General features: G+C 36.4%; 4 protein-coding genes across 5 annotated transcripts; 2 read left to right on the top strand and 2 right to left on the bottom strand.

The window, feature by feature from the left end:
- The first annotated feature begins 800 nt into the window (after positions 1 to 800).
- LOC145222532 (small ribosomal subunit protein mS33-like) lies at positions 801 to 1375 on the top strand. Its single transcript, XM_080088675.1, has 2 exons — positions 801 to 1079; positions 1300 to 1375. The coding sequence occupies exons 1-2, from the start codon at positions 862 to 864 to the stop codon at positions 1373 to 1375; spliced, it is 294 nt and encodes a 97-aa protein (XP_079944801.1). The 5' UTR covers positions 801 to 861.
- Positions 1376 to 1453: 78 nt separating this feature from the next.
- Positions 1454 to 3293, top strand: LOC145222529 (E3 ubiquitin-protein ligase RNF146-A-like). The gene is made up of 2 exons (XM_080088673.1): positions 1454 to 1701; positions 2292 to 3293. The coding sequence occupies exons 1-2, from the start codon at positions 1454 to 1456 to the stop codon at positions 2830 to 2832; spliced, it is 789 nt and encodes a 262-aa protein (XP_079944799.1). The 3' UTR covers positions 2833 to 3293.
- A 630-nt stretch (positions 3294 to 3923) lies between these two features.
- On the bottom strand, positions 3924 to 12880 carry LOC145222526 (arylsulfatase B-like). Of its 2 annotated transcripts, XM_080088664.1 has the most exons (12): positions 12741 to 12880; positions 12371 to 12453; positions 11970 to 12153; positions 8697 to 8866; positions 8423 to 8514; positions 7911 to 8038; positions 7433 to 7664; positions 7202 to 7377; positions 6897 to 7027; positions 5234 to 5616; positions 4776 to 4891; positions 3924 to 4294 (listed from the first exon to the last, which is right to left on the bottom strand). In XM_080088664.1, exons 1-10 carry the CDS (start codon positions 12829 to 12831, stop codon positions 5494 to 5496), a joined length of 1410 nt encoding a protein of 469 aa, XP_079944790.1. In that variant the 5' UTR covers positions 12832 to 12880; the 3' UTR covers positions 3924 to 4294; positions 4776 to 4891; positions 5234 to 5493. The 2 variants fall into 2 exon arrangements, with proteins under 2 accessions (XP_079944790.1, XP_079944791.1); XM_080088665.1 differs by lacking the exons at positions 11970 to 12153; positions 12371 to 12453; positions 12741 to 12880 and adding an exon at positions 10615 to 10828.
- A 9270-nt stretch (positions 12881 to 22150) lies between these two features.
- Positions 22151 to 24216, bottom strand: LOC145222528 (protein rolling stone-like). The gene is made up of 3 exons (XM_080088672.1): positions 24075 to 24216; positions 22962 to 23202; positions 22151 to 22742 (listed from the first exon to the last, which is right to left on the bottom strand). The coding sequence occupies exons 1-3, from the start codon at positions 24156 to 24158 to the stop codon at positions 22222 to 22224; spliced, it is 846 nt and encodes a 281-aa protein (XP_079944798.1). The 5' UTR covers positions 24159 to 24216; the 3' UTR covers positions 22151 to 22221.
- Between the last annotated feature and the right edge of the window lie 223 nt (positions 24217 to 24439).

Here is a 24439-nt window from a genome sequence, read left to right on the forward strand (position 1 = left end):
GCTCCCCCTTCTGTAATTGCTTAAATAGAATAGACCTAACCAACCTTAATGATTCAGCATCCCCGCATCCCCTAGGAACAGTTCTCGCACCCCTTGGGGGTGCCTGCACCCCAGGTTAAGAACCCCTGATGTAGAGGAAAAAGAAATAACACACGTAATGAAATGCAGGTGCAACTCGACTTACATTTTATGTGTTTATAAAGAAAAAATTAGAAATAAAATCGAAATAAATTATCTGTATTGCTAACGGTGAGAATTTGTTCGCTTTATAAAAAACTCAGTTAAAGTGCAATCGTAAATCTTCCTTACATTACAGTTCGCATTTTTATGTCTCAAATTTAATTTGAAATTCACTAGTTTTTTAATAGATTTGAACTTACTTATTAGAATTGTACCGTATTCTAAAATCTAAAAATCAGTGAAGCTTCGGTTTATTTCATGGATCACTGATCATGTGTCAGGCGTTGGAGGCGTTGCTTGTTGATGGCAAAGTAAAGTATAGAAAGAAATAGACTTTGGTAGTTTGGTTAATGGCAGGACCGGAGGGTGGGGACTGGGGAAGGCTTATCCATCTCGTGCATAGTCTAATCTGCCCTGTCAAAATGCATCCATTTTTTTCTAACCAGCGAGTCAGAGTCAGAGATCATGAAAAAACACTTCGGCGAGACGGCGGCTGCCGCGGCTCGACCATTGTCTGCTTTTAGTGTTTTTTGACACAAGAAATTACCGATTAAATCAGATATCACTACTTGCAATGAAGCAACTTGCAGCAAAAGTTGTCCTTTTTGTAATAAAAGTTAACAAATAATTGCTCAAAATATTGTTTTTCAGGAAGGAAAAACAGTTCAATGTTTAGAGAGAATGAAGAGGTTTCCATCTAAATATGCACTTAATGTAGCTCGATTGAGTGCTCGGATTTTCCACGAATTTGATCCATTGTATAAGCATTCGTCCAGGGAAGTTGCAAGGGTGCTAGCGCAAAAACCATTTTACAAGAACAAGGAATTTGTCAATTACTACCCTCCTATGCACGATATTAATGTATTAACGGGCTATCTTCGACGTTTGGGACTTTATGTGTAAGTATTTTTATACTACCTGTTCTTTAAATTTATCCTCCTGAAATACCGAATAAACACAGATTTGTTTATGCCTTTGTAATGTACAAAAATGGTCACAATATTGTCATTACAATAAAAAAATTCCAAATAATTACCTTTGACCTCCACTATTGTTCGAATTTTTAAACAAATATAGTGATCTCTATTAGATTATCATGTTTGTTTTTTAATTTTTCAGTGATGACCACCTGGACTTTAAGGAAGAAATGCAACGTCAACGGAATTTAAGAATCAAGGGTCGTAAACAGAACTAACTTCTTTTGGTCTTATTTTCAACATTACCAAAAGACTAGAAAAAACTTTTTCACTACACTTGACTTTTACTGTACATTATGGCTGCAAATGCAAATCTTGTCAGAGAACAATCAATTGAGTGTGCTATTTGTCTTCAACCTTGTATGCAGCCGGTACAGTTACCCTGTTCCCATATCTTTTGCTTTTTGTGTGCCAAAGGAACTGCACTTCAGAGCCGAAAATGTGCTCTATGTAGGGGAGCTATTCCTGATGATTTTATTTCCAAACCATTCCTGTTCAAAAAAGATGCAACAGGCAAAAGTGCAGGAAATAGTGAAGACCCCAGGTAAACTAATAGTTTCTATGCAATGGTTTGTATGCTAATGGTAGCTGTATTTTGTTTATTCATGTTGGTCTGTTTGTGTTTGGAACTTTATACAGTACAGTGCTTCCCCTAATTTACTGACTGGTTGTGACTATGTTTTGACAAATCTCAAAACAATTTTAGCTTGTCTTTAGATTTGACTAACATTTTTTGACTTCTAATTTATGAAGTCATACTAATGTAAATGTTTAAAACTGTTGTTTATATTCCAAATTGAGGCCACTGTGGAAATTGGTCTAACATGCATTTGTTTTACAGTATTGTTAAGTCACATATTTTTTCACGTAACCAGACATTATTGCTGATTAAACATGTTACAGATAATCAAGAAAGCACTGTGACTAAACAAAGTTTATAGCACAAGCCATAGTGTCATAAACTATAATACTAAGATAAGTTTGTAGATCTCTTGTGGGCTAAAAACCTACTACAGTTTGTCTGGCCTATGCTGCTTGATGTTGTTTCTTGGGAGAGCATCTATGCTAGTTTCATTGGTCTGCATATTCATGCCAGGGCTATTCCAATGAAAAAACATGTTTTTGCACTTGTAGGTATGTCTGGTATTACCAAGGGTACAATGGCTGGTGGCAGTATGATGACCGCACCTGCCTTGAAATAGAAGCTGCATATGCCAACAAAGAAAAATCTGTTGATGTTCTAATTGCTGGCTCAGTCTATGTCATTGACTTCGAAAATGAGGTACAGTATCAAAGACATCGCTCATCACGAAAAAGAAAAATTAAGCGCGATCTTGTAAGTATGCCGAAAAAGGGAGTAGCAGGGCTACAGACATCTGACAGCACGACAACCTCATCAAACACTGATGTTGCAAGTTCAGGAGATGGTGGACCTGTAGAGCCACAGCCTGATTCACAACATAGCAGTCCTGATGCAGTGGTTGATGTACCGCCTGACCTACAACGAGGGGTTCCAATCGGCCAAAGCCACAGCAGCAACTTAAATCCGGTTGTTCTGCTTCAAAGGAGCTTAACTGAACCAGCACAGAATTCAATTGATGTTGCTGGTGTAGGCCAAATGACAAGGCACCAAAGCATGTACACTCGCAGTCTGGATGATGAACCAATGGAGTGAATACTATGCTGCAAAACTGGCATGGTGAATTGATGCATGGTCTTGCTTTTTCCAAAAATAAAAATCTTAGAAATGGTACTATTGTGGAAAAGTGTCACCAATAATGGTTTCCAAGTAAAGTTTCGTTTGAAATGACCTTGTAAAAAAAACTTTTCAACTACAACATGATATTACAGAGTTGTTTTTTAGGCTTCTGCATTTAAAACTATTCAAGAATATGTATGGGTTTTTTGTGCTTAGAACTGTACCCATATACAGGTTGTTTTTTTTAACTTGTACACAATCTTTCTATTCATTACTGGTTTTCTTCAAACTTGTAAATTTGTGGCCTTGAAAGCATAGACAGATGTTAAACTAAACTGTAATTTTTTTATTCCCAAATTCATTCTTTACACAACCCTCAGAAAATTATATATTGGTGGATTTTCCAATGTCTGTCAACAAATTGCATAATTGCTGAATTTTTAATGTTCTGAGTTCAGACCACCAGTTAGTTCATGAGCAAAACTATACAAATATGTAGGTAATGGTGTTGAGGGTTGCTACACAGCTTTTAAATTCCAAACTCAGGGGATTGAAGTACAGTATTGTGTGATTTTGGTATGCCATGTAAAACATTAGGTTTCACCCTTTTGCAAAAAGCTTGTCAGACAGAAGTAAATATCTTGGTTGGTTGGACTAGGCCCCTGACTGTACTCAGAGACCCTGGTTATGTAATATCCACATTGTCTATTGTGCTTTGCTGAACAAAAATGTAAATTGTGAGTTAGCAAAATTTTTTATGTGGTGCTGTGGTCTAAAACTAAGCTAAGTCCTAAAAAATGTTGTGTGTGTGTGTGTGTGCAATGAACAGTCAACCAGAGAATGTAATTCTGACCAACTCCACGTCAAGTTAATCAAGCACAAAAGACAGTTGAAAAGGGAAGTTCAAGCTTGGACTAACCGAAACTTTTTTATGTGGCAGCATAGTTCACAGACAGAAATACCCAAGGTTTGTTATGGACAAAGAAGTGGCTTGAATTCATCTTTGGCTATGAAACATAAACATTCATGTTGCAAACATTTTACAAATCATGTCAACAAGAACAAGGTACATTTTTAAAAAAAAACATTTATTTTCACTTTAGACAAACAAAAAGTACAATTAAAAAGGGCTTTTGTGTAGCATTCCTTACAAATTCTTCTTCACATGAGCTGTAATGCTGGAAGTCTTGCTTATGAACAGGGGCTTTGGAAGTTATAATAGAATGTATCAATGTCCATAAAACCTTTGAAAACTGTAATATCTATCCAAGGGTAAGGAATGTCTAGTCATAATCGAGGAAGCCCCTAATAGTAATATTATTGCAACTCTTATTGGCTTCCAGGTGCTGGGAGAGGTGGTGCGTCGAACGAAAGGTCTTTAAAGGCCGTGGACAGAAAGACTCCTGCTCCAAACAGTGCAATGTTGATCAGCAACTTTCTAAAAAAATGATAAAGTTATGGGTGTTGAAATTTACATGTACAGCCCATGTGCTAGCCTGCAAATAATATTTTGTTGCTAAGAACATTCTTGACTCAATGTATATTTACAACACAGGACTGATGGCAAGTATTCTGAAATGAACCATTGCTGCGTTTTATGTTCGTACTAGTATAAGATTCTATACAACTTCGTGAATTAAAAATCTGCAAAGAACTTTTTTTCAGATTTCACACTCCCCATCAAGTGTGCCAAAAAAATACTTTTAAATCAAGCATATTTGAAAAGGGATATTTTCCTTTGTGATTAACAAGCAGAAGTCAAGTCGGACTTCAAAAATTTAGTCTGAGTCAAAGGTTAAATAGTTTAGACTACCAACTTCCAAATCCAAACCCTGCTTTAAACAATATGCCCAATTCTTGTTTCAAATTTTATATTCATAACACACAAAAAAATTAACACAAGCTGTTGTTAATGTCACCTTTTTGTGGCATTAGTAAACCAATCTTTAACTTTGTTTTTAAATCCTTTCGGCTCTGGTTTTGCAGATGGTGGTTTTAACCCACCAAACATGATATTCGATGAACTATTTCAAACCTGCAAATAAGAACAATGACCAGGTAGGTTTGTGAAACAAAAACAATGCTTCTTGAGTCTTCACTCACAGAATCACCCTCATTTAAGATTTTATTGGTAATGAAGTTTAACTTACCCAAAAAGCATTCAATTATGTAAAGTATCATGCAGTGTGTCAGATATCAGATTGATACAGATTTCAGGCCTACTGTTTGCAAGTTTTGACTAAATTTGCGTGATAACCTGTCCTTTACTTTAGTCCTAATGGTATGTGGTCACAACAAATGTAAGACCATGATGGTATTTATAATTACAAACCCTACCCCCAACCTGAATAGCTTGCCATCTCATGAAAATGCTTACCATCTAAAATCATGCGGTAATATAAATAACGCCCAATTATTACCAAAAGCTTACCAATACTGTTAAAATTTGTCCACTTTAACTTGGAAAAAAAAACTGAATAATTTCACGTGTTCGAAAAACATAGAAAACTTAATCCCGAGCAGAAGAAAATTTTCAAATCGAATTGTTTTCGGTTTTATTTCATCAGAAAGCCCTTAAACATAGAACCATTTACATTCGAAAACCAAATATAATAACAATACTGCATTGACAAAAAGTTAATCCAACCACGGCAAAACAGGTCCACAATTCTCCGAACACCCAGCTTTGTCAAGATGGTGTTTTAGTTTGACGTTTCTTTTTTGATGTTCAGCTAGAATTTCCAATAGCTCTTTAACAACCTGAAAAAACAAATGTGTTAACCTTCTTAAAAATACTTAATATTTTAGTTTGGCAAAATCAGAACGGAAATATATGCCATTCCAATTAAAAAAAAACAGTAATTTTATTTTGTACGTAAATGATCGGAAAAAGATAACTCGTCCCCTGTTCTGATTTAGGTGCATCCGTCGTTCTAAAACAGGGGTGGGCAACCTACGGCCCGCGGGCCGCATCCGGCCGGCGAGCAATTTTGAGCGGCCCGCGACTGGTATTTTAGTTTCAACGACCGGACGGAATGTGTGTATTAAATCCCATTTTTGTACCAAAGAGTTGTTTCATTAAACGTTGATAGTTTTTAGTTAGTTACTAAGAATAGGTCTGTTGTGTGCAAAGACAAAATCATTGTGTATTTGACTTTGCCTAGCACTGCTATGTTAATGCATGACCATCGCTGCGGCCCGCCTCCACAATATATCACTACATTTTGGCCCGCGCATGGAAAAAGGTTGCCCACCTTTGTTCTAAAACAACCAAATCGGCATTGGTTGAACCATATGTAGTATCTATGGTTAAACCCAACAAAAGTTTTCATGGGTCGACATTATTGGTTTAAAAAATAAAAGCAGCCTTAATAAAAAATGGATGTTTTTGCCGATAGCCTACTGCCGCAAACCACGTGCAACGGAAGTTCGTGCGCAAAGTAAATGTTTGATATAGACTTTGTTCGTACGCAGAGCTTTTTTGTTTTAACCCAATTATATATGGGGAAAACTAATATTATTTCTGTGAAAACTTCTCTTTTTGTTTTTTTGGCTTTTTTGTAGCCTATTGCAAAGTAATTTTAGTGTTATAGCGGCCTCCCTTACTACGATTCTCGTGCTCTTGCATACCTACAGCGAAGCGGATAGATTGCGTATTTCTTTCTTTGACTGTCGTCTTATGCGGTCTATATGTATAACGAATAAACACCTCGCTACATTGGTGACCCTTAGCGTGCAAAAGTGTGACCTTTTATGTAGATATCTACTAAAGGCCAAATCAGGGTTTCGTCCTTAAAAATCAGGTCATACCGTCCTTATTTCTAAGATTTTTCCTAAACTCAGTTGTGTTGCATGCGTGATTCGGACATTTCAGTTGTGTTCGCTTTTATTTGTATTTATTCTTTTGCGAAATTAAATGATTACAAAACACAGTTGGCTACGTTAAATTTATACCAACCAAGTTGCTAGCTTGAATAAGCAACAACCCCAAATTAAACATTACGAAAAGCAGAAGAAAAACAGAAACAAACTATAAATACCTCGGGATGTTCTTCTGATATTTCGTGTTGTTCATATGGATCGTTTGCAAGATTGTACAACTCAAGTGGTTTTGTATCTGTTGCCGGTTTCCGGCTGACTATTGTCGACTCACGTGGTGCGGTCCAAACACCTTATATTGTGTACAACAATTTTAATTGCAATGTGAATTGAAAATACAACCACAGATTATTATCCTAGCATTCAATTTTTGAATGTCTACAATTATACTATTTTTTCTGTAGATTTGCTGTAGCCTATACGTCACCATCGACCACATTTTTCATGCTGTAATAAGTGCACATACCGTGCGTGGGAACTGTCAAAAGTTTGAAGTCATGTTTGCGCACGGCTGCTGGAGTACCAATGTTAAAAATTTTCATTTCTTCTTTATACTCCTCCATTACACTTTTCTTAGGTTTGGAAGAATTTGGAAGAAGATTAATCAACATGGTGTTTCTCGGTGTTTTTATAGATTCGTCTCTGAAAAAAGTGTAACAAATGAAGTTGGGATAACGAACGACCGAACAGTATATACTTTATTGCATCCCATTGATCAACGCCGTCAATGTCGTGCAGATTTTCGTCACACTGAATCGCACTCATAATAGTAGGTAACCAATCAGTGATGTGCATCATCTTATTGCTGACGTAACTGCTTAGCGATGAGTGATGAACCAATGTGGGACCTCTGATTCCTCCTTCGTAATACCCTAATTTCGCTCCTCTCAAAGGCCAGTTGCTTGCAGCTCGTGCAGCTCCCCCATTATCTAAAAAAGGCACAGTATAAAATATGTTATCGCGAAATGACGGTTCTTTTTAGTTTACACATGTGTCTCATAAGAACCTTTAGTTTACACATGTGTCCCACTTAAACCAATGATGTTGTTATAGTTTATTGCCTTTCATTTTGGCGTCCCTATTATTTTAAATACTGTTAAAATTAAACTGAAGTTAGGCTTGTTATAAACGAAAAAGCAACAAAACAGTCAAAGAAGCCTAGGCTACAGCTGTACCTGATGTAAACACAAATAAAGTATCCTCCCACATTTCCGCATCTTTCAAACTGCCTACAATGTTTTCCAGAGCTCGGTCAAGTGCGCTTATCATTGTTAGGAGTTTGTATCTGTTCTCGTTCACTTTACTGCAAAAAAAACGGGGGGTAAGGTTTCAGCTGCACAACCTTTTTGAATGTTTTTTTCCTATCCGGATGCAATATTGCTTACCGTTGGAGCAAGACCTAAACTTTTGTTTCACATAGGTTTTTGTTCGCGATTAGGTTTCCGAGAGTTTAATTGGCCAAAACATTTTTTGTAACATGCCGTTTTACTTTTAAAATGGAACACCAAAGATTAATTAACATTCCTTTTGTTCAACCGGCAATTGTATATAACTCATCCGACGTTTGTCGTCTCATTTGAGGCGTTTTTTATCAGGGTGTCAGTGGGAAATATTTGTTCGCACTTCACTGTTGCACTACTTAATGTAAATTTGATCTTTATCACGAGACACATCTAAGGTCACTCACCCTAACATCGACTCATATGGCTTTCTGTATTCCTCAGGAGCCTCGACGAACGGAACGTGAACTGCTTGAAAAGCAACGTATGCAAACAGAGGCTACAAAACACGAAAATCATTTATCAGTAAGTCAGGTTTGGTTTTACTTTGTGCACCGATATTAACTTTTTGCTAATGAAGTAAGTTGTATAGGCCCAATCGGGTTCAGGATTACATTTTATTAAAACGGGCTTGATTTCTGTTACGAACGTATAATGCAACAATTCAGTTTAGCTAATTACTTTTGATTGATTGTGTTTCTTAATGATTTCATTCACTTTCCTTGCAACCAATTCACTTTCGAACGAATTCCCTTCCACAGTAACTGGCTCTCCGTTGTACATTAGATCAGAGGTACAGCAATCCCTGACGTGTAACGGGGTCATAAGTTGACTCGTGAGGGCAACGTACCCTAAAAAAAGTAAAAGCTGATTTTTAAATGTGTGAAAGTTAGTCAGGCCAGCAGTAACGGGTTGTGAGTGTTTTTCATTTTTGAGGACTTACAAAACTACCTCGGCAATATTGTTTTTAAAAATTCTTTGCGTAATGTTTTAACCAGGGCTGGGGAGTCGGTAGTATTGAACTTTGACCCCGACTTCTGGAAATTTTAAAGTTCCGACTTGTACTTGATTTAAATGACTTTTCGGCCTGGGTATAAATGTACAAGTATTTAGTCAATAATAAATTCCGATTCCACAGTCCTCGTTTTAATCTAAGCAAGTGACTATTTTTTTTTCCCTAACAGACTACAGCATCTTGTAAAACGGGGTTAGCTACAAGTTGTGGAGGTACGATCTACACCAGGGGGGTCAAACTCAAACAACTTTGAGGGCTAAAATAAACTTTTTTTAAAATAAAGTAAGTCGAGGTCGAAACATTTGTTACAGTGTATCATGACAACAAACAATTACAGGATTGCTACATTAAGAACAATATTGTAATTATTAACAAACCGATATACAGTGCAGCTGAGTAAAATTGCTTTGTGTGAAAACAATGGTGTACAATGACGCAACAATCGCATCTGCTGATTCTAAAGACGAGCTAGTTCGATCAACCTAATAAAACGTTGCATACGCCACTAATAGAAATTGATTGCATCATGTAAACTCATTGGTCTGACAGGGTATTCCGAGTAAAACACACAATGGGGCAGTTAAGGGTCGACATTTCCGCATGGTGTCGCCACGCAACAGTTACAGTTGTCATTACGGCACAAACGCGCGCAAATTTAGAAGCCTAAATTACACCTCCACTCCGTCATATTTTTACCATAAAACACTGTTATTTGCCAACATCAATTGGATTATTCTAATTGCACAACATACAGATTAAAATCTAAGTTAAATAAACGATGTGCCAAAACAACAGGCAAGAAAGAGGATTTCATTTTAAGATCCGTTGTATTTCTGTGTTTTTTTGCAATAGCTTCTTGTTTTTTTCTCTGCATAACTACTTGTACACAGACTTCAGGCTTATGATAGGAATGACAACTTCACTTGTGCTGTGAGTATGAGGGAGAATGTAGGTAGCAGCTGTGAGTTACAGTGGCACGAAGTAGAGTTTACTCAAATAACCAGCTTGTATCAAATGCCACACACAACTGAGGAACAAGTGAAAGTCTATTTTCATTTCAAATCTACATGTGACAAAATTCCAACAGTGCTGTGAAAGCTTTTGTGAAAGGACGCCTAGTCTGAAATGTTTATCTGAGCTTTATTTAAGTGGCATTGTACATGCTTCAGTGAAAAAAAAGTTTAATATAATGTCAAAATGAAACTTGAAAACAGTGGAGAAATTGTAAATTAAGAATGTAAGTGTGTTGCTACATGCAAACATCTAGAAGCCATAGCTCTTATGGTTTCCTAATTTCATATCACAGAAGAGCTATCTGTTAATAAAAGTTATACAGATCAGTTTCAAACATTTCACCACCATGCAATACAATTGAAAAGTAATCACTCACTTTATTTATTACATGTACTGTATAGTGGTGACTTGTAAACCTTGTTTTCTACAAATTAAAAAATTGAATGAAAAACAACTGAACAAAGTGCAAGGAATGTTAACCAATGAAAGTTTCGCATAACTGCACCAAAATTTAGAGATATTATTTTACGTTTTAGGCTCTTGATTTATGTTTAAAATCTTTTTAACCACCTTTATTGTGTTGTTGCCATTTGGTAAGATAATGTAAGAAACAAACCACAAAAAAGTATTCACAGAGACCAAGTTTGTTGGTAATCATAACTACTGTCAAAAATACACACACCTAATACATTGCCTAACATTTGTCCACATAAAACAAACAAAAATAAGTTTATTTGACAGACGCAGCATGATGTGGCATGGATTGCTTTAATATACATCTTGTATATTTTAGCTATATATATTATTTTATATTTAGAGTTCTATGACTCGCTCAACATGCGATTCTTTCTGATGCAGTATGCCTATCCTTTAGTTACTACTGAAATACTTCCAAGCTGGCTTTTTCCTTTTAGCATTGTTGGGGATGTTAACAACTATAGTTATATGTATACATCAAATGATGTAAACAAATCTTGCACTCTAATTACTCTGTCTGCCAGAGGCATTTTAGTATAGTATTCCAACCAGAATCTTTATGGTATTTTTACATGTTGAAAATGTGGAATTTTGAGCTTTAATATTTGTTTTGTTATAATTTTTGTGGCATCTAAAATAACTCTGGTAGCAGGAAACTGCAGTTTAAATTTGGCAATCATTGATTGATCAACACCTTCTCGTGCTTGCCATGTATTAATTTCTTTAATCTGATAGAATAAATAAATTATCGGTTTCCACAACTTTTCCGTTTAAGGGTCATAACGCTTGATAGCCACCTTTCTTTTCTCATACAGTTCCACCTTTACTTTTCAGGCAATTTTGTACACAACAGTATTGTGACATTGTATCAGCAATATGATGAATCTCTTAAACTTTTCTTTCAAACGTTCGACTTCATCAGACAACAGTAGCCCCGCAATACAAATCCGCCGCTAACAATAACTGTTGCGTGGCGACATCGTGTGGTCATTTAATATTTTAATTAACTGCCCCATTAACTTCTTAAAGTTACTTCGCGGGCCGCACAAAAAATCTTGGAGGGCCGCGTGTTTGACTCCCCTGATCTACACCATACTGATACTTGTATAGTGTTCTAGTGTTCGAGTCTTTAGTGAAATAAAACATATGCCTTGCATCCAGTGAGACCCATATTTGCTTACATCCACCATACCGTCGTTACTTGTAAGTCTTTTTTGGTAATGTCAGGATTTCTTGTCTTTATATTCTTTTGACTTGCGACCTTATTTGTACTCAGTTTGTGTGTTAAGTTGGTTGTGAAGGCTAATTTTGCTGTGAAGCTTTGATTTGCAAAACACCTATGTGTAAATTGATTTGTTTTCTTAAATGCAAATATTTTCTCTAAAAATTGTTTGTTTTATTTTAAGGTTTCCCACATTTAGCGAAAAAATGGGATGTATTTTACTTACCGAAAAACGAATCAAATCCACGGCGGTGGGGTAAGTAGGCTGATTTACAATGTCCGAGATGCCATTTACCAACCATGTGTGTGGCAAACCCGCACCTTTTAAGATATTCCGGCATTAGGATATGTTCAAGTGGAAGTCCAGGTGTGAACTTAAATCTAATGCTATTTTGAGCTCCTGTTCTGCTCTGTAAATGCAAAAGAAAATCAAAAAGTTAAATTGTTTTTGTACAGGTACATACTAAATCATCGTCACGAAACTTTTTAATTCCCTTGAACTGATGTATGATGGTAGCGCTAAAATCCTAATATGTTGAAGCGTGTTAAAATAAGTTAATCGCGCGGCAGCAAGGTTGCATTTTGTTGCCGGCCCAAGTCATGTTATGTCCTTGAAAAATTATTTACCGTGTATTTTCCTGTCATCAAAGCTGCTCTGGTCGGAGTGCATTTTTGCAAAGTATAGTGGTTGTCCATTTGCACCGAAACCTCTGAAAACAAACGATTATTAAATGAGGACTGTTTTTTTACATATATCGCCACTTCTAGTTTTATCTTTGATGGATGCAGTTATTGAGAGGACATATTTTTGCCATTTTTACATCATAGTTGGGAATACAGGGCCAGGAATATTACCTCAATACGCTAATTGGGCCTTTTATACTTGGCGTTAGCAAAACACAATCTGAAATGCTTTGCGGGCTGCAAAAAATAAATGGCCTCATGCGGCCCGCGTGTTCGAGACCTAGGCGTACTCTAAACTAACAAATATTTTTACCTGCCAAGCTGTCGAGAAACGGAGTTTTTACAGCGGATCCGGATCCAACTGCTTTGTAGCCGACATCTCCATAACCCAGGTCATCCGCCATTACAAAAACTACATGTTTTGGTGGCACTGAGTGTGCTAAAAAGATGTATAGTTGAGAAGTTTGTTCATAATGAAACAAGAAAAAACGATAGGAGTGTGTATTCGGAAGCGTACTGGTTGTTATTTATTGGTTATTCCGGACTATTGTGTTGCGTTTACTTTTTGCTTGAGTGAGGCAAATCTAGGAAGTCCCTAAAGATGAAATTGTTGTAAATGCAGAATGTTACTCTATTCAACGACTGTTTTAGCCTAAAGCCGCTATTGACTGTTACCGCAATTACTGAAAAAATTATATTTTAGGCCTTATAGTACTTTTATACCTAATTAATTGTGCAAGGTTTCACTAAAAACATCACATTTTTATTCTCAAATCATGTCAAATAAAATAAATAATATTTAGATCTAGAGAATAAAATAAAAACCAGTGTAAGTACCGTTTTCTGCAAAGGAAAAATACAGAAGCAAAAATAAAACAGAAAACATCATCAGTGGACTGCTTCCTTCTTTTATGCTGGTTTTTCTATTGTATTTGCAGATGACTAATTTACTTTAAATCTGTAAGTATACACTATTTATTAACGGCGTGCTTTACCAAAATTCATCCAAAATAAAGCAATAATATTAATTAATAAATGCAAAAAACAGCTAATCCAATTAATTCACAGCTGTGAATTAGTTGTATGTCGGGTTCTTGCCGAGTTTGGGCTGAATGAGTTTAGAAAATACGGGCTTGATTCGAGCCTGACTTTTTACACTTGGAATAATTCTTCGTATTTTTGCCGACTTTAGGGCCTGATTGTGGCTTGTTTTGAAATTCCCTAATTATTGATTCATAAACTGTTTATAAAGTTTTCAGCACATTATAGGCCTACACATTATTATTTTGCATTATCAAGCACAAAACCAATTTGCTACTTCGATGTGGTTTGGTAAAGTTGCTTTAGTTACAAATACAATAATATGTGTTTTTCAATGCCTAAAACAGTGATTCTCAACCTTTTTGTACTTACAGACCCCTTTTATAAATTTCATAGGCCTGCGGACCCCCAACGTATCTATCCGTAAGTCTTTCTATATTTTTCGTTTCTTTCATTATACGTTATTACACATTTTGGGTAGCATTTTAATTTTAATCAACCTTCACAGTCCTTAAATCTCAATGAAGTTCAGTAGTGTAGCAATCAATGCAAAAAAAGATAAATTTTCTGGTGTAAAAAGCTTGAAACAAAACATTATAAATTTTATTGTTAATGTGTGTGTTGCTGTGATGGCACAATGGAGGTATAACAATCACAAAAAGTAATTTTTCCTGTTCTAAATTCTAAAGTTGTGATAAACAGTTTAAACTTATGCAGGATTGTAAAACGGTTTGGAAACTTAAAAATATTTTACTATTGGTGAGTGGCACTAAAAATGTTTGCTTCCACGTGCCCCCTGAAATAATCGCGTAAACTGTTTATAAAGTTTTCAGCACATTATACACAACTATAGTTTTGCATTATCAAGCACAAAACCAATTTGCTACAAAATCAATCAGGTATTTTTCGAAATACAGTATCAGATTAATTTTCGTACGTATTCTAAACGCATATCAACGTTACGTTTTGGACCAAATTAAAGGTAAACTATATTTAAGACAGTAAGCTATAGTTAAGACAGTAACATAGGTAGCCTACCTCTGCCTTACTTGACGTACTGCTACAGTAGTTACACCACACCAGTCGGAAAAGGCTTTGTTTATCCCGATTAACTAACACACCACCAGACTACGGTCTGAATCACACTACCTCGAAGAACAATGAAATGATACACTGCAAAAGGAAACAATTGTGTGGTGCGCAACAGCATCCAGCTAAACAGCAAACGAATTAAAAATGTGTGTGCTACAAACGTTTTACTTCTTTGTTTAAAGCCAAATGCCCCATGTCTGTTAAATGTCGGTGGATGTTATGTATTTGACACAAATAGTTTAGTTTCGCGATATGGCCGATTTTAAAAATCTGTTTCAATATGTTTAATTTGAAAAAGTGCTTTTAACCCTGAATTTTCGATAATGTTATAAAGGCAGACCAAAACACCTGTAGTGTTCCGCGGTATAAAATGCAAGTCCATGCGCCTTCAGACAACACAGCAGGGCGATCATTTGAACTCCTAAACCGTGTGTTTTTTTATTTGTTTTTTCACGGGCTTCGAACCCAGGACATTCCAGGGGACGAATCCCGATCAGTTTTTTTGTCGGTGTATGGGTCAGGCGCGCTGGACCATTCGGCTTTACCTTGCTCTCAATCTCCAAGGCACCAAGTGCTTTATTACGGACTCTATTATTAGGACAACATAGACAGATGGGGTCGCTCGAGGGTACAGCAGCAAGATGAGCACAAAGCGGTGTCTAGACGAGAAAATGATTAGTGACGTTGATTCTTACCGTGTTTGTCCAATATAGAACATTGATATTTTTTATTGCAGTTTTTGCAAAAGTCCTCGGCCTACTTATTAACAAAAAGAGCAGAAACTGCACATAAAAACATTAGTATTCTATATTCGAAAAAAGTGGTTGGACAAAAAAGAGCAGAACAGGGGTTTAGCACAACATGGGATTGAAGTGCGCACCTTGACTTCCACTTGAACACATCCTAATGCCAGAATATCTTAAAAAGTGCGGGTTTGCCGCACACGTGGTTGGTAAATGGCATCTCGGCCATTGTGAATCAGCCTACTTACCCACCGCCATGGAGTTGATTTGTTTTTTGGTACGTAAGATTTGTGTTATTTCTGGAAAAACCTCACCCAAGGTAAGAAGAGCTGGCATTGATTGTCATCAAAAAATTAGGACAATTGTTCTATTTTCCCACATACAAGTAAACAACAATTTTTCTGGGAAAATAATTCTAGAATTATTGTGAAACAATTTTAACGTAAACTGGTGCTGTTGCAAGGCAAAATGCTAAAGTTTTATAGCAAACTTAGCTTTTACAACCAACTTTAAGCCGTTGAAACAGTAAGAACCAATAATGGCGCAAGTCAAACATCTAAGGGACAAAAATTCCGGACGTACTCCAACTCAACGAGAGTAACGATAGCATGATGCGTGTAAGTATATATAGGTCACCTCTCTGTTGCAAGGCATGTTTTACGGCACTTAAAAGCCCTTGAATAAACAAGATATAAGTGAAGTATACTTTGCCTATTTCGTCAATTTGTTTAAAAATTCAATACAAACATGGTATAGTTCGTAACACCACAACTTTCAGTTAACCCTGTATTTTAAAGTGTAGAGTTAGTACATAAGGAGGGATAAATTGTCGCTTACCGTTGAGAAAGTTTGGTAAATGTGGCTGTTTTATCATTGTTGTTAAAATGGCATGGAAGGCTGCCAATAGTTTTCACATCAGTAATAAACCAGTATTTGACAAATATATTTACTTACGTTTTAGGCTAATGCCACGTGGCCCATTCCCCCACTTGCATTCAATGACATCTGACAGTTAAAATCTGAAAGTTCCCATGAAAATGTTAATTGATTGACTGACTAATTCAATAGACACAAGGAGGGACTTTATCTTCAGGTATCAACTCACTCTCCCGTCACGTTGTAACGATACTCAATACGTTAGTGCGTTTTCGTCATATAACAACCTTATATCGATAAACTGTCCTTACAGTTATTTAAATTATTAATGATTGTTTATGAAAAACCGTTTCTCGAATGGCAAGATAACAATATTATTGCCCTTTCCTGTGTTTTTCCTGCGGACGCCCATGATTTCTTCTGTGTATTCTGATTAATGTGATTATATAGTTAAACTGTATGCTGCTGATAATGGATTTAGAAAATTGGATTATCCACAAATTACGTATGACCTCCAGAAAGGCTCTTTATGCTTATTCTTCGTCAACTGAAATGTTCATTCTGTTTACAACAGACTATTCAGTAACTTATACAGGGCTTCGAATGTCGTATAGAAGCGTGTATAACCCTTACTTAAGGACTAAGTTTAAACACTTCTTTTAATATTAATTTTGGGAATTGCTTCGTGGCATTACTACAAAATATCGACTGATAGTTTTGTGGTTTTTTATTGCCGTGTGTTAGTTTCTGGTAGGTTTATAACTTAAAAGGACGATGTTCAAAATATGTAATTTAAAGTTAGCTGAGTCTCACAGTTCTTGTATGTATTTATTTAAGTAATGTTGAAATTGACCCACAACTTCAAAAATTGCCACCATTGTCCCTCGATAGACGAAAGGCCCTTGGGAGGCGATCGCCCCCGTTGAAGAACACTGCTTTAAAACTAAGTTCGTAGTTTCATTTGTCTCCTAAAATCTGACCACTTCCACTGCAAAGAACTATGGGAACAGTGTACAAAGTTAGAAATAAATATGCTAGATATGAATCAGCATCAAGCTTTGAATGTGCGTGTATGGTTTGTAAATCTGTTTGTGGAGATTTACCCAAACAAATATTCCTATTTTTAGAATTTCCTTTCCTAGCAAAGATATCGTGGAATGTACACATATATTTTCGCGTAACCGGCAGAAATCGAGCTCGTTTGTTGACATCAACCTGATATGGATTTCACATACACAATGGGTTTTGTTGCATGGACAATGTGCGTTGAGCGAGCGATGGAAAATGAATTGTGCGGTCCAACAGAGCTACCTTTGTCAGTTCTTGGAAACCAAACAAACCGAGCATTCAGTGGCTGGTGTTGACAAGGTGTTTTCGGCCTTTTTTGTACTCTGTTTTTGCACCCATGGTTACATTAACAGTTTTACTGGAGTCCAATTCTTACTAAGTAAGTATATTTAAAGCCTATATGTATGGAAAGGTTTGATGCTACAATTTCAAGAAAAATATACAGCAGTTTTATTAGTAAATGTCTAATATCATGATTACATAACAGATTTAAACTACCTATCGGTAGAATAACAAATATGCTCTGTGAAACAGTTTTAGCAAATGAGCTAAAGAAACAATGTCTGTCAAATGGAGTAGAAATCAATCCCAAGGAATCGGCGAAAACTTTGCATCAGTTGGGTCTTGTGTACAAGGAAAAGAGCCCAGACAAGATAAGTCTAATTCAGAGTGTTGCTTTAATGACATCAGCTGCATTGCGTCAACCAGACAATGTCCATGAAGTTAGAACAGATCTCAACACATTGTGTCTGCACATTTTAGATCTCGCAAAGGCCTCTAAACAGGATATTACTTTATTTGATAACGCAATTTCAGAGGCAAAACGTGAAATTGCTAAGCTTCGTGTAACAACGCAACGTGAAATCGAAAAGTTAAAGCCAATAAACGATGATCTTAAGGGACCAAAATTGACAAGAATAAGAAAGCAAAGAGTTCAACATATCAGGAAAATACAGGACTATGTTAGTGAAACGTATACCAAAATTATGCAACACATTGCAAAGAATACTGTTGATATTATGGGAAAACCACCTTGCCAATTTGCTCTGATGGGAATGGGTTCTTTAGCCAGAAAAGAAATAACTCCATATTCTGATTTTGAAAGCATTATTGTTTTGGAAGAACGAAATGGAACTTCCAAACAAGTACTAACCAACAAGTACTTAGCTATTCCGTGCCTTAACAATCCTTTAGTCCCCGAAGAAGATTGGTTTTATGATGCCTACACTCCATGCGGAATATGTCCTGATGGACTTGCTCCCCAAGCCAGTAAAAATCCTTTGGGAAGACAAACAAAAACAAAGAAAAAACCGTGGACAACTGAGCTTATCAAACCAGTTAGTCAAATGGTAAAATACTTCGATACTGCGGAAGATCTTAAAAATGGTTATCATTTGGCGGATATGTTAACGACGACTTGTTTTGTTTTTGGAAATTATGTTGTATATCATGACTTCGAAAATAAGGTGCATAAAAAAATAAATAATTTGCCAATGTTTAGTCAAAAGGCAGTGGAAACCATGCAAAAGGATTTTGAACAGTATTTGTTACCAAACTGTAGAACACATTTCACTGTGGATATTAAACGTGTCGCTTATAGAAGCTGTTCACTTTTTATCATTGGACTTGGCCATTTACACGATTGCAAGTTTTCAAACTGTTTTCAGATCGTTGATAAACTGCGTGAACGAAGAATCATTGACACTGCACTTCATGGGAAATTGCAGTTTTCATTATCAGTTGGATGTGAAATCCGTTTAAGAAATTACAACCAAGCTTCCAGTCAAAGCGACATTTTACATCAAACAATAAATCTTAATATTTCATCCTGCATCAACAACATGGCGACATGTATTGGCCCAAGAGCTTTGGTAGATGGATTGGCCATTGCAAAATCATTACAAATGTATGTTATGTCATGTTTTACGGTTTGTTCTCGTTTAGACCCAAGTTTGATTGTTGAAAGATCAATTGGTGCAGCAGAGTTTGCCAGTTCAATGAAGTTGCATCGACTTACGATTAAGTTGATTCATGAATGTAAGGATATCGATGAATGTAAGAACGAAAAAATTCAAGTTCTCTTGCTATTATGGTTAGCATTTAGTTTACATGGCTGTGAGGAATACAAAAAGTGTGTCAAACTCGTTAAGGCAAACCTCAAAAATATGAAGCAAAATGGCCTAATTAACGCAGCATGCAGATTAATGATGACCTGCGCTCGAGCTTGGGTGGATTCCGGAAAATTCAAGAAAGCCCTTAAATATTACAGAAAAGTGAATTTTTATCTGTTTTTCAAACTCGCAAATTCTGTTACAAAACTGCAAATTAACATTGGAATTGGCGACTGTTATAAAAAACTAAGGCGCAATAAGAAAGCCTTGAAGTATTTGAAACTGGCTTACAATGAAGTCAAAGATGATTTTAAAAACCATGCGGTTGGTGATGAGTATTATGAGTTGATGATGCATTATAGTATATGCCTTTATCGTGGAGGAAAATTTAATGAAGGAAAAAGGGTAAATGAAGAACTTTTAAAAGCCAGACGAAGCCTTCACGTTGATGAAGAATCAGACCTAGTGATCAATTTTGCATGTCTTGGAATAGGTTCTTGTTTAACTGGCCTGAAAAATTATGAAGAAGCTCTTGTGTATCTAAATCGATCTTGGCGGTGCAAGTGCATAAGAGAAGACTTCTGTCAAGATACAAGTGTCACCTGTGTGCGGTTAACGGCACAATGCTTAACAAACTTAGGAAGATCCTTTGAAGCCATTAGCTTCATTGCAGCATATTTAAATAGCAGCAAGAGTGAAACCACTGTCTTGGGCCAATTCTTTAATATTTGCGGACTCATGAACATCTTGTGGAGGTGTGGTTTTTATGAAGCATGTATTTTGGATAACAACTACAGAATATTTGCTTTAATGCCAATGAGACAAACCAAACACACCCGGAAGCGAATAGATATTCTCCGGCGACAAAATCAAGATCTTCAGCAAATAATTGACCATTACGACCAACATCGTATTGATGATGAAACAAAGGAAATATTTAAAAAGGAACCTAAGGTTGAAATACTTCATTTGCTTAGACTGGGAAGCAGTCTTTTGAAACGTCAATGCATTGAAGAAGCAATAAATTGTTACAAAATGATCGAAATTCTTCTTTTAAAGGTTGAAATTGGACCTTTTATGTCTAAAGATGTTGAATTTCACAGTATGGTTTATCATGAAATTTCATACTCCCTCATCATGCAGCGCTACGGCCGCAGATCAATAAGGTATTCAAAAAAGGCCTTCCATCTTTCGTTTCATACACGTGGACCACGATTTGTAGACACCTGTGTTGACGCTGCGGTAATGCTTGCTGAAAGTTTGTATTGTTTAAAACTCTTCACAGAAAGTATGGATGCTGCATGGCACGCTGTCAGGTTGTGTCTGCACGTGTATCCAAACTGCAGTTTTATTTCCAAATTCATGCACGCGGTAATAATCGTTGCCGATTGCGAAGCCGCATTGGGCCTGGCAAGACCTACTCTTCCATTTCACTGTGCGCCATCAATATTTTTCAATGCACCTGGTCGATTTTTTCTGTTAAAAGCAGATGCAAGGCGCAACAAGTTGTTTGGCCTTGCACTAACGCTTTGCAACGTGCAAAAAGTTTTCATTACGAATGGATTATATCAAAACCTTTTCAATACATTTTAAACAAAGGCTAAAAAGGCAAAGTAAAGACCAACTTTTTGCAACATTCGTAGAATTCCAATCATCTTGCAATTTTTTTAAACAAAAGCGTTCTGTTGCATTATACTTAAGTTAAAAGGTTGCAATCGTAAAAAAATAGTGTAAATTACCTTACAAAGATTTTTTTTCATTTTTTAATCAAACAAAAACTTTTAGTCTTTTTTAAGTTTAGTTTTCGTTTTAAACTTTAATCGTTGCCCGTGCTGTGGTGTTGGCTGTGATCTTTTACTAAACCTAGTAAATAACTGATAACTATTAAACATCATTATAATCATTTCTGACAATGACATATTCCAATTTAAAGCTTTGTTTGCAAATGCTTCTATGTAGCTGTTTAGCATTACTACGCAGTACTGCAGTCTAGTCGCCTACGCTGCTAGAAGCTGACTTCAACTGCGTTCTTTTTTTCACGGGCTTTTTTATGGACGTTTCCTAATGCGAATCCCCGTCTGTGTTTTTTGTTTGTTCCTGGTCGTTTCGGTCAGAACAACATTCTTGTGATGCTATGGTCTGGTTGCTCTGAAGCGCCACCACTCGTTTGGGATCGTTTGAAACTATTTGTTTATGAATAATGAGATACATGCCGGACCTGAATACATAGTTTTTATCTGAACTCTGCTGAAACTCTTTAAATTTAAATAATTCCGTTTATATGCGCTGTATTTTTAGCGTTAAGTGTGTTCGCAACCGGGCAAAGTCTCACTTTGTCACATTCTCTGCAATTTCTAAAATTTTATCCAAGTGACAAGAAAAATCTGCAGATATTTCGAGTGTTTGTTGCGTTTTTAACAGAGGTTACTTTGGTGGAGTGGTTTGTTGTTGAGCAGAAAGATTGAGAGAACTATAAGAACTGAGAACTAACTATAGGTTAGGCCAGTGCTCTTCAACCGGTGTGCACGGTGCACCCTAGGGCGCCCCAAAATGCATGGGGTGCACCAGTACGAAAAGGTATACAAGGGTGCATCGCGGACATAACAAATGGGATATGAGTGAAGGGTAACGCACTGATCATATATGCATACCCACGATTGCAATATACACATGTAGGACGACTTTCCTTTCCACCGATGTAAAATAATGTCCCTTGAGTTACTTATCTGATGATCAGGTTTATGACTACTGTATTGCAGTACAGATAGCAGTGCCTTAAACTATAGGCTACATTTATTTGCATTACAAATGTTTGGAATGGAAACAAAATAATTCATACATTCAAATAAAAAGTCAACAAATCCTACACGCTATTAGTGTGGTTAATTTCCAGGTCTGTCATTTCATCGCATCCCATTGGCTCGTTGGTCACCAATTCGTGAAAACATTTTCTTGCCAAACTTTTTCGAGCGTTGTAAATTAAAAACGAAACCATTTGTAGTAAAGGTTGTACAATCACACCCAAAAGGGTAATTATACCTATAGTCAATCCGGGATTACTACGCCAATCTAATATGGGATAAATCGCTGAAATAACGCCAGCAAGATGAAGCATAAGACTAAAAAACGCGTATGCAAGGCCAAACGCAATTCCATGAATGACATGCAGTAATCTAACGGTCAAGGAGCCGACAAACAAGTCGGCTATCAAAACCAAAATATTAACCAAGTGCAAGTGTATGGACAGAGGATGAAAAGCGAAAGCAGGAGGCAGAAGTCCTGCCAGTAAAGACCAAAATATAACGTCAACTATTATTGAAAACGTAAATGAGCAGTTGAAGAGTACCCACGTCACCTTGTGAAACCACTGAAGGTTTTGATTTCCTGTAAAATCAGACGGTTTAGTAAAAAAAATAACAAGTCGACCTGAAGTGGAAAGTGTATTCAACTTGTTCCAAGGTTTAACTTTTTACAACCTTACATTTACTGTCGATAGGCTCAATTACTTAATTACTCTAGCTTTGTCTATTAAAGATATTTTAAGCAAAAGGTCAAAACCCAACCATAATGTGCATACTGTTTTTTTTTATTCAAAACACATACTTTTTTGATGTGTCCTCTTTTCCAACCTGTCTTGCAGTACCTCGTGTATTGTTATACTTAACGACATTGTAAAGTACAGAATGGTCAGAACTTCGACCCAATTAGTGAGATAATAAATAAAATGGTAGTCTTTAACATAATTGCTTGCGGTCGCGTCAACAACTTGCCAAATCAGCCATCCAAGCATGTACAGCAAAAGAAAGAGTCGAAATATAATGAAAAATCTGTTGCTGAGTCCCCACTAAAACACAAAAAGGTTAAAAAAGCATATAAAACAAGAATTGTGTTTTAACACAATACGTTTGTTTTCAGTTTTTTATATGCTATTTAAGGTGTGGGGTTAAACAAGGGTGTGTGAAAAACAAAATGGCGAAGTAGGTCAAAAACATGATGCGCAAGAGAAAGTATTGCTGAACATTTGCTAGAATGGCTGTTTAATTCTTGCAGTAGGCTTAGTTAGCACTTTTGAACATGTACATCTATATCACCGGAAATACAGTGAATAAAACATGCAGGTAGATATCAAATACATAACTGATTCAAACACCTTTATGTGCAGCGCAAAAAGTATGATAGTGGTTTTTTTTTTGAGAAAGTATGTCGTGTTAGTTAAGAGTAATAGTCTGTGTTTCCGGTTTACCAAAAAATCGTGTAAGGCGAAAGTTTTAGGTCCAATTAACTGGCACGAGGGGCAAATCCCTCTGTCATGCACTTTTTAAATAAACGCTCTGTTGCTGTTGCGCTCACAAGAATCTTTAAATTAACAAAAATATGCTAATTATGACTTTTGACCAAAGTAACTGCTGTCAATTCGAGTGAAATCATCCATACTTGCAACGTTGTCTAGTCCTAGTACAAAAGGCGAATATCGCTAGAAATCATTTTTTTGTAGGCTACGTGTTTGTCCGAAGTTCGAAATGCACCGATAGCAAAGTGCGCTAGTTTTTTATTGGTTTCTTTTTTTAGTTCTCCCAGTTCCAAACCAATTCAACGGTTTGCTTTAAGCTGTTTACTTTTTCGTTTGACGCTACTGTCGAAATGATACTTGGTTTCTTTTAGCCCAAGGCAAACCAATACCAACTGACAATGCAAACTATTCTATTCATTACTCACTTGTGACTTGTAAAAGTATTTTCGTTCGCTTCCCTTGAAGCCAAAATTTTGCAACCGAAACTCGTTATTCAATTGAAAGCACATTCCTGCAAGTTTTAATGACTGGTTTAGCAACCCAAACAAAAACCTGAGGAAACATATGCTTCGCTGCTCCAATCTGTAGATTTCGAACTCTTTCTTGTGCCGGTTACAATAGCGCCAGTCAAGCGAAACGACTTTTAACTGGCAATTTTGGTTGCCGGACTCATCAAGCAATGCTACTTTATTTCGTCACAAATAACAACACAAGGTGATCTATTACAATCTTTTTAATTTTAGTGTCCTGCTTGTGATGTAACAAACTTCATTTGAATTATCGCTACATG

This window comes from Phallusia mammillata, chromosome 4 (genome assembly GCF_965637545.1).
Source record: "Phallusia mammillata chromosome 4, kaPhaMamm4.hap1.1, whole genome shotgun sequence".
NCBI classification, from domain to species: Eukaryota; Metazoa; Chordata; class Ascidiacea; order Phlebobranchia; family Ascidiidae; genus Phallusia; species Phallusia mammillata.

Coding starts and splice junctions, on each gene's coding strand:
- LOC145222528 (XM_080088672.1), bottom strand. CDS start 24,158: ATGTGCTTTCAATTGAATAACGAGTTTCGGTTGCAAAATTTTGGCTTC. Junction 23,203..24,074: donor AATACTTTTACAAGTCACAA/GTGAGTAATGAA, acceptor TTTGTGTTTTAG/TGGGGACTCAGCAACAGATT. Junction 22,743..22,961: donor AAAGAGGACACATCAAAAAA/GTATGTGTTTTG, acceptor CTGATTTTACAG/GAAATCAAAACCTTCAGTGG.
- LOC145222529 (XM_080088673.1), top strand. CDS start 1,454: ATGGCTGCAAATGCAAATCTTGTCAGAGAACAATCAATTGAGTGTGCT. Junction 1,702..2,291: donor GGAAATAGTGAAGACCCCAG/GTAAACTAATAG, acceptor TTGCACTTGTAG/GTATGTCTGGTATTACCAAG.
- LOC145222526 (XM_080088664.1), bottom strand. CDS start 12,831: ATGGCGGATGACCTGGGTTATGGAGATGTCGGCTACAAAGCAGTTGGA. Junction 8,515..8,696: donor AGAAACACAATCAATCAAAA/GTAATTAGCTAA, acceptor CGTGTTTTGTAG/CCTCTGTTTGCATACGTTGC. Junction 8,039..8,422: donor CCATATGAGTCGATGTTAGG/GTGAGTGACCTT, acceptor TTTTTTTTGCAG/TAAAGTGAACGAGAACAGAT.
- LOC145222532 (XM_080088675.1), top strand. CDS start 862: ATGAAGAGGTTTCCATCTAAATATGCACTTAATGTAGCTCGATTGAGT. Junction 1,080..1,299: donor CGACGTTTGGGACTTTATGT/GTAAGTATTTTT, acceptor TTAATTTTTCAG/TGATGACCACCTGGACTTTA.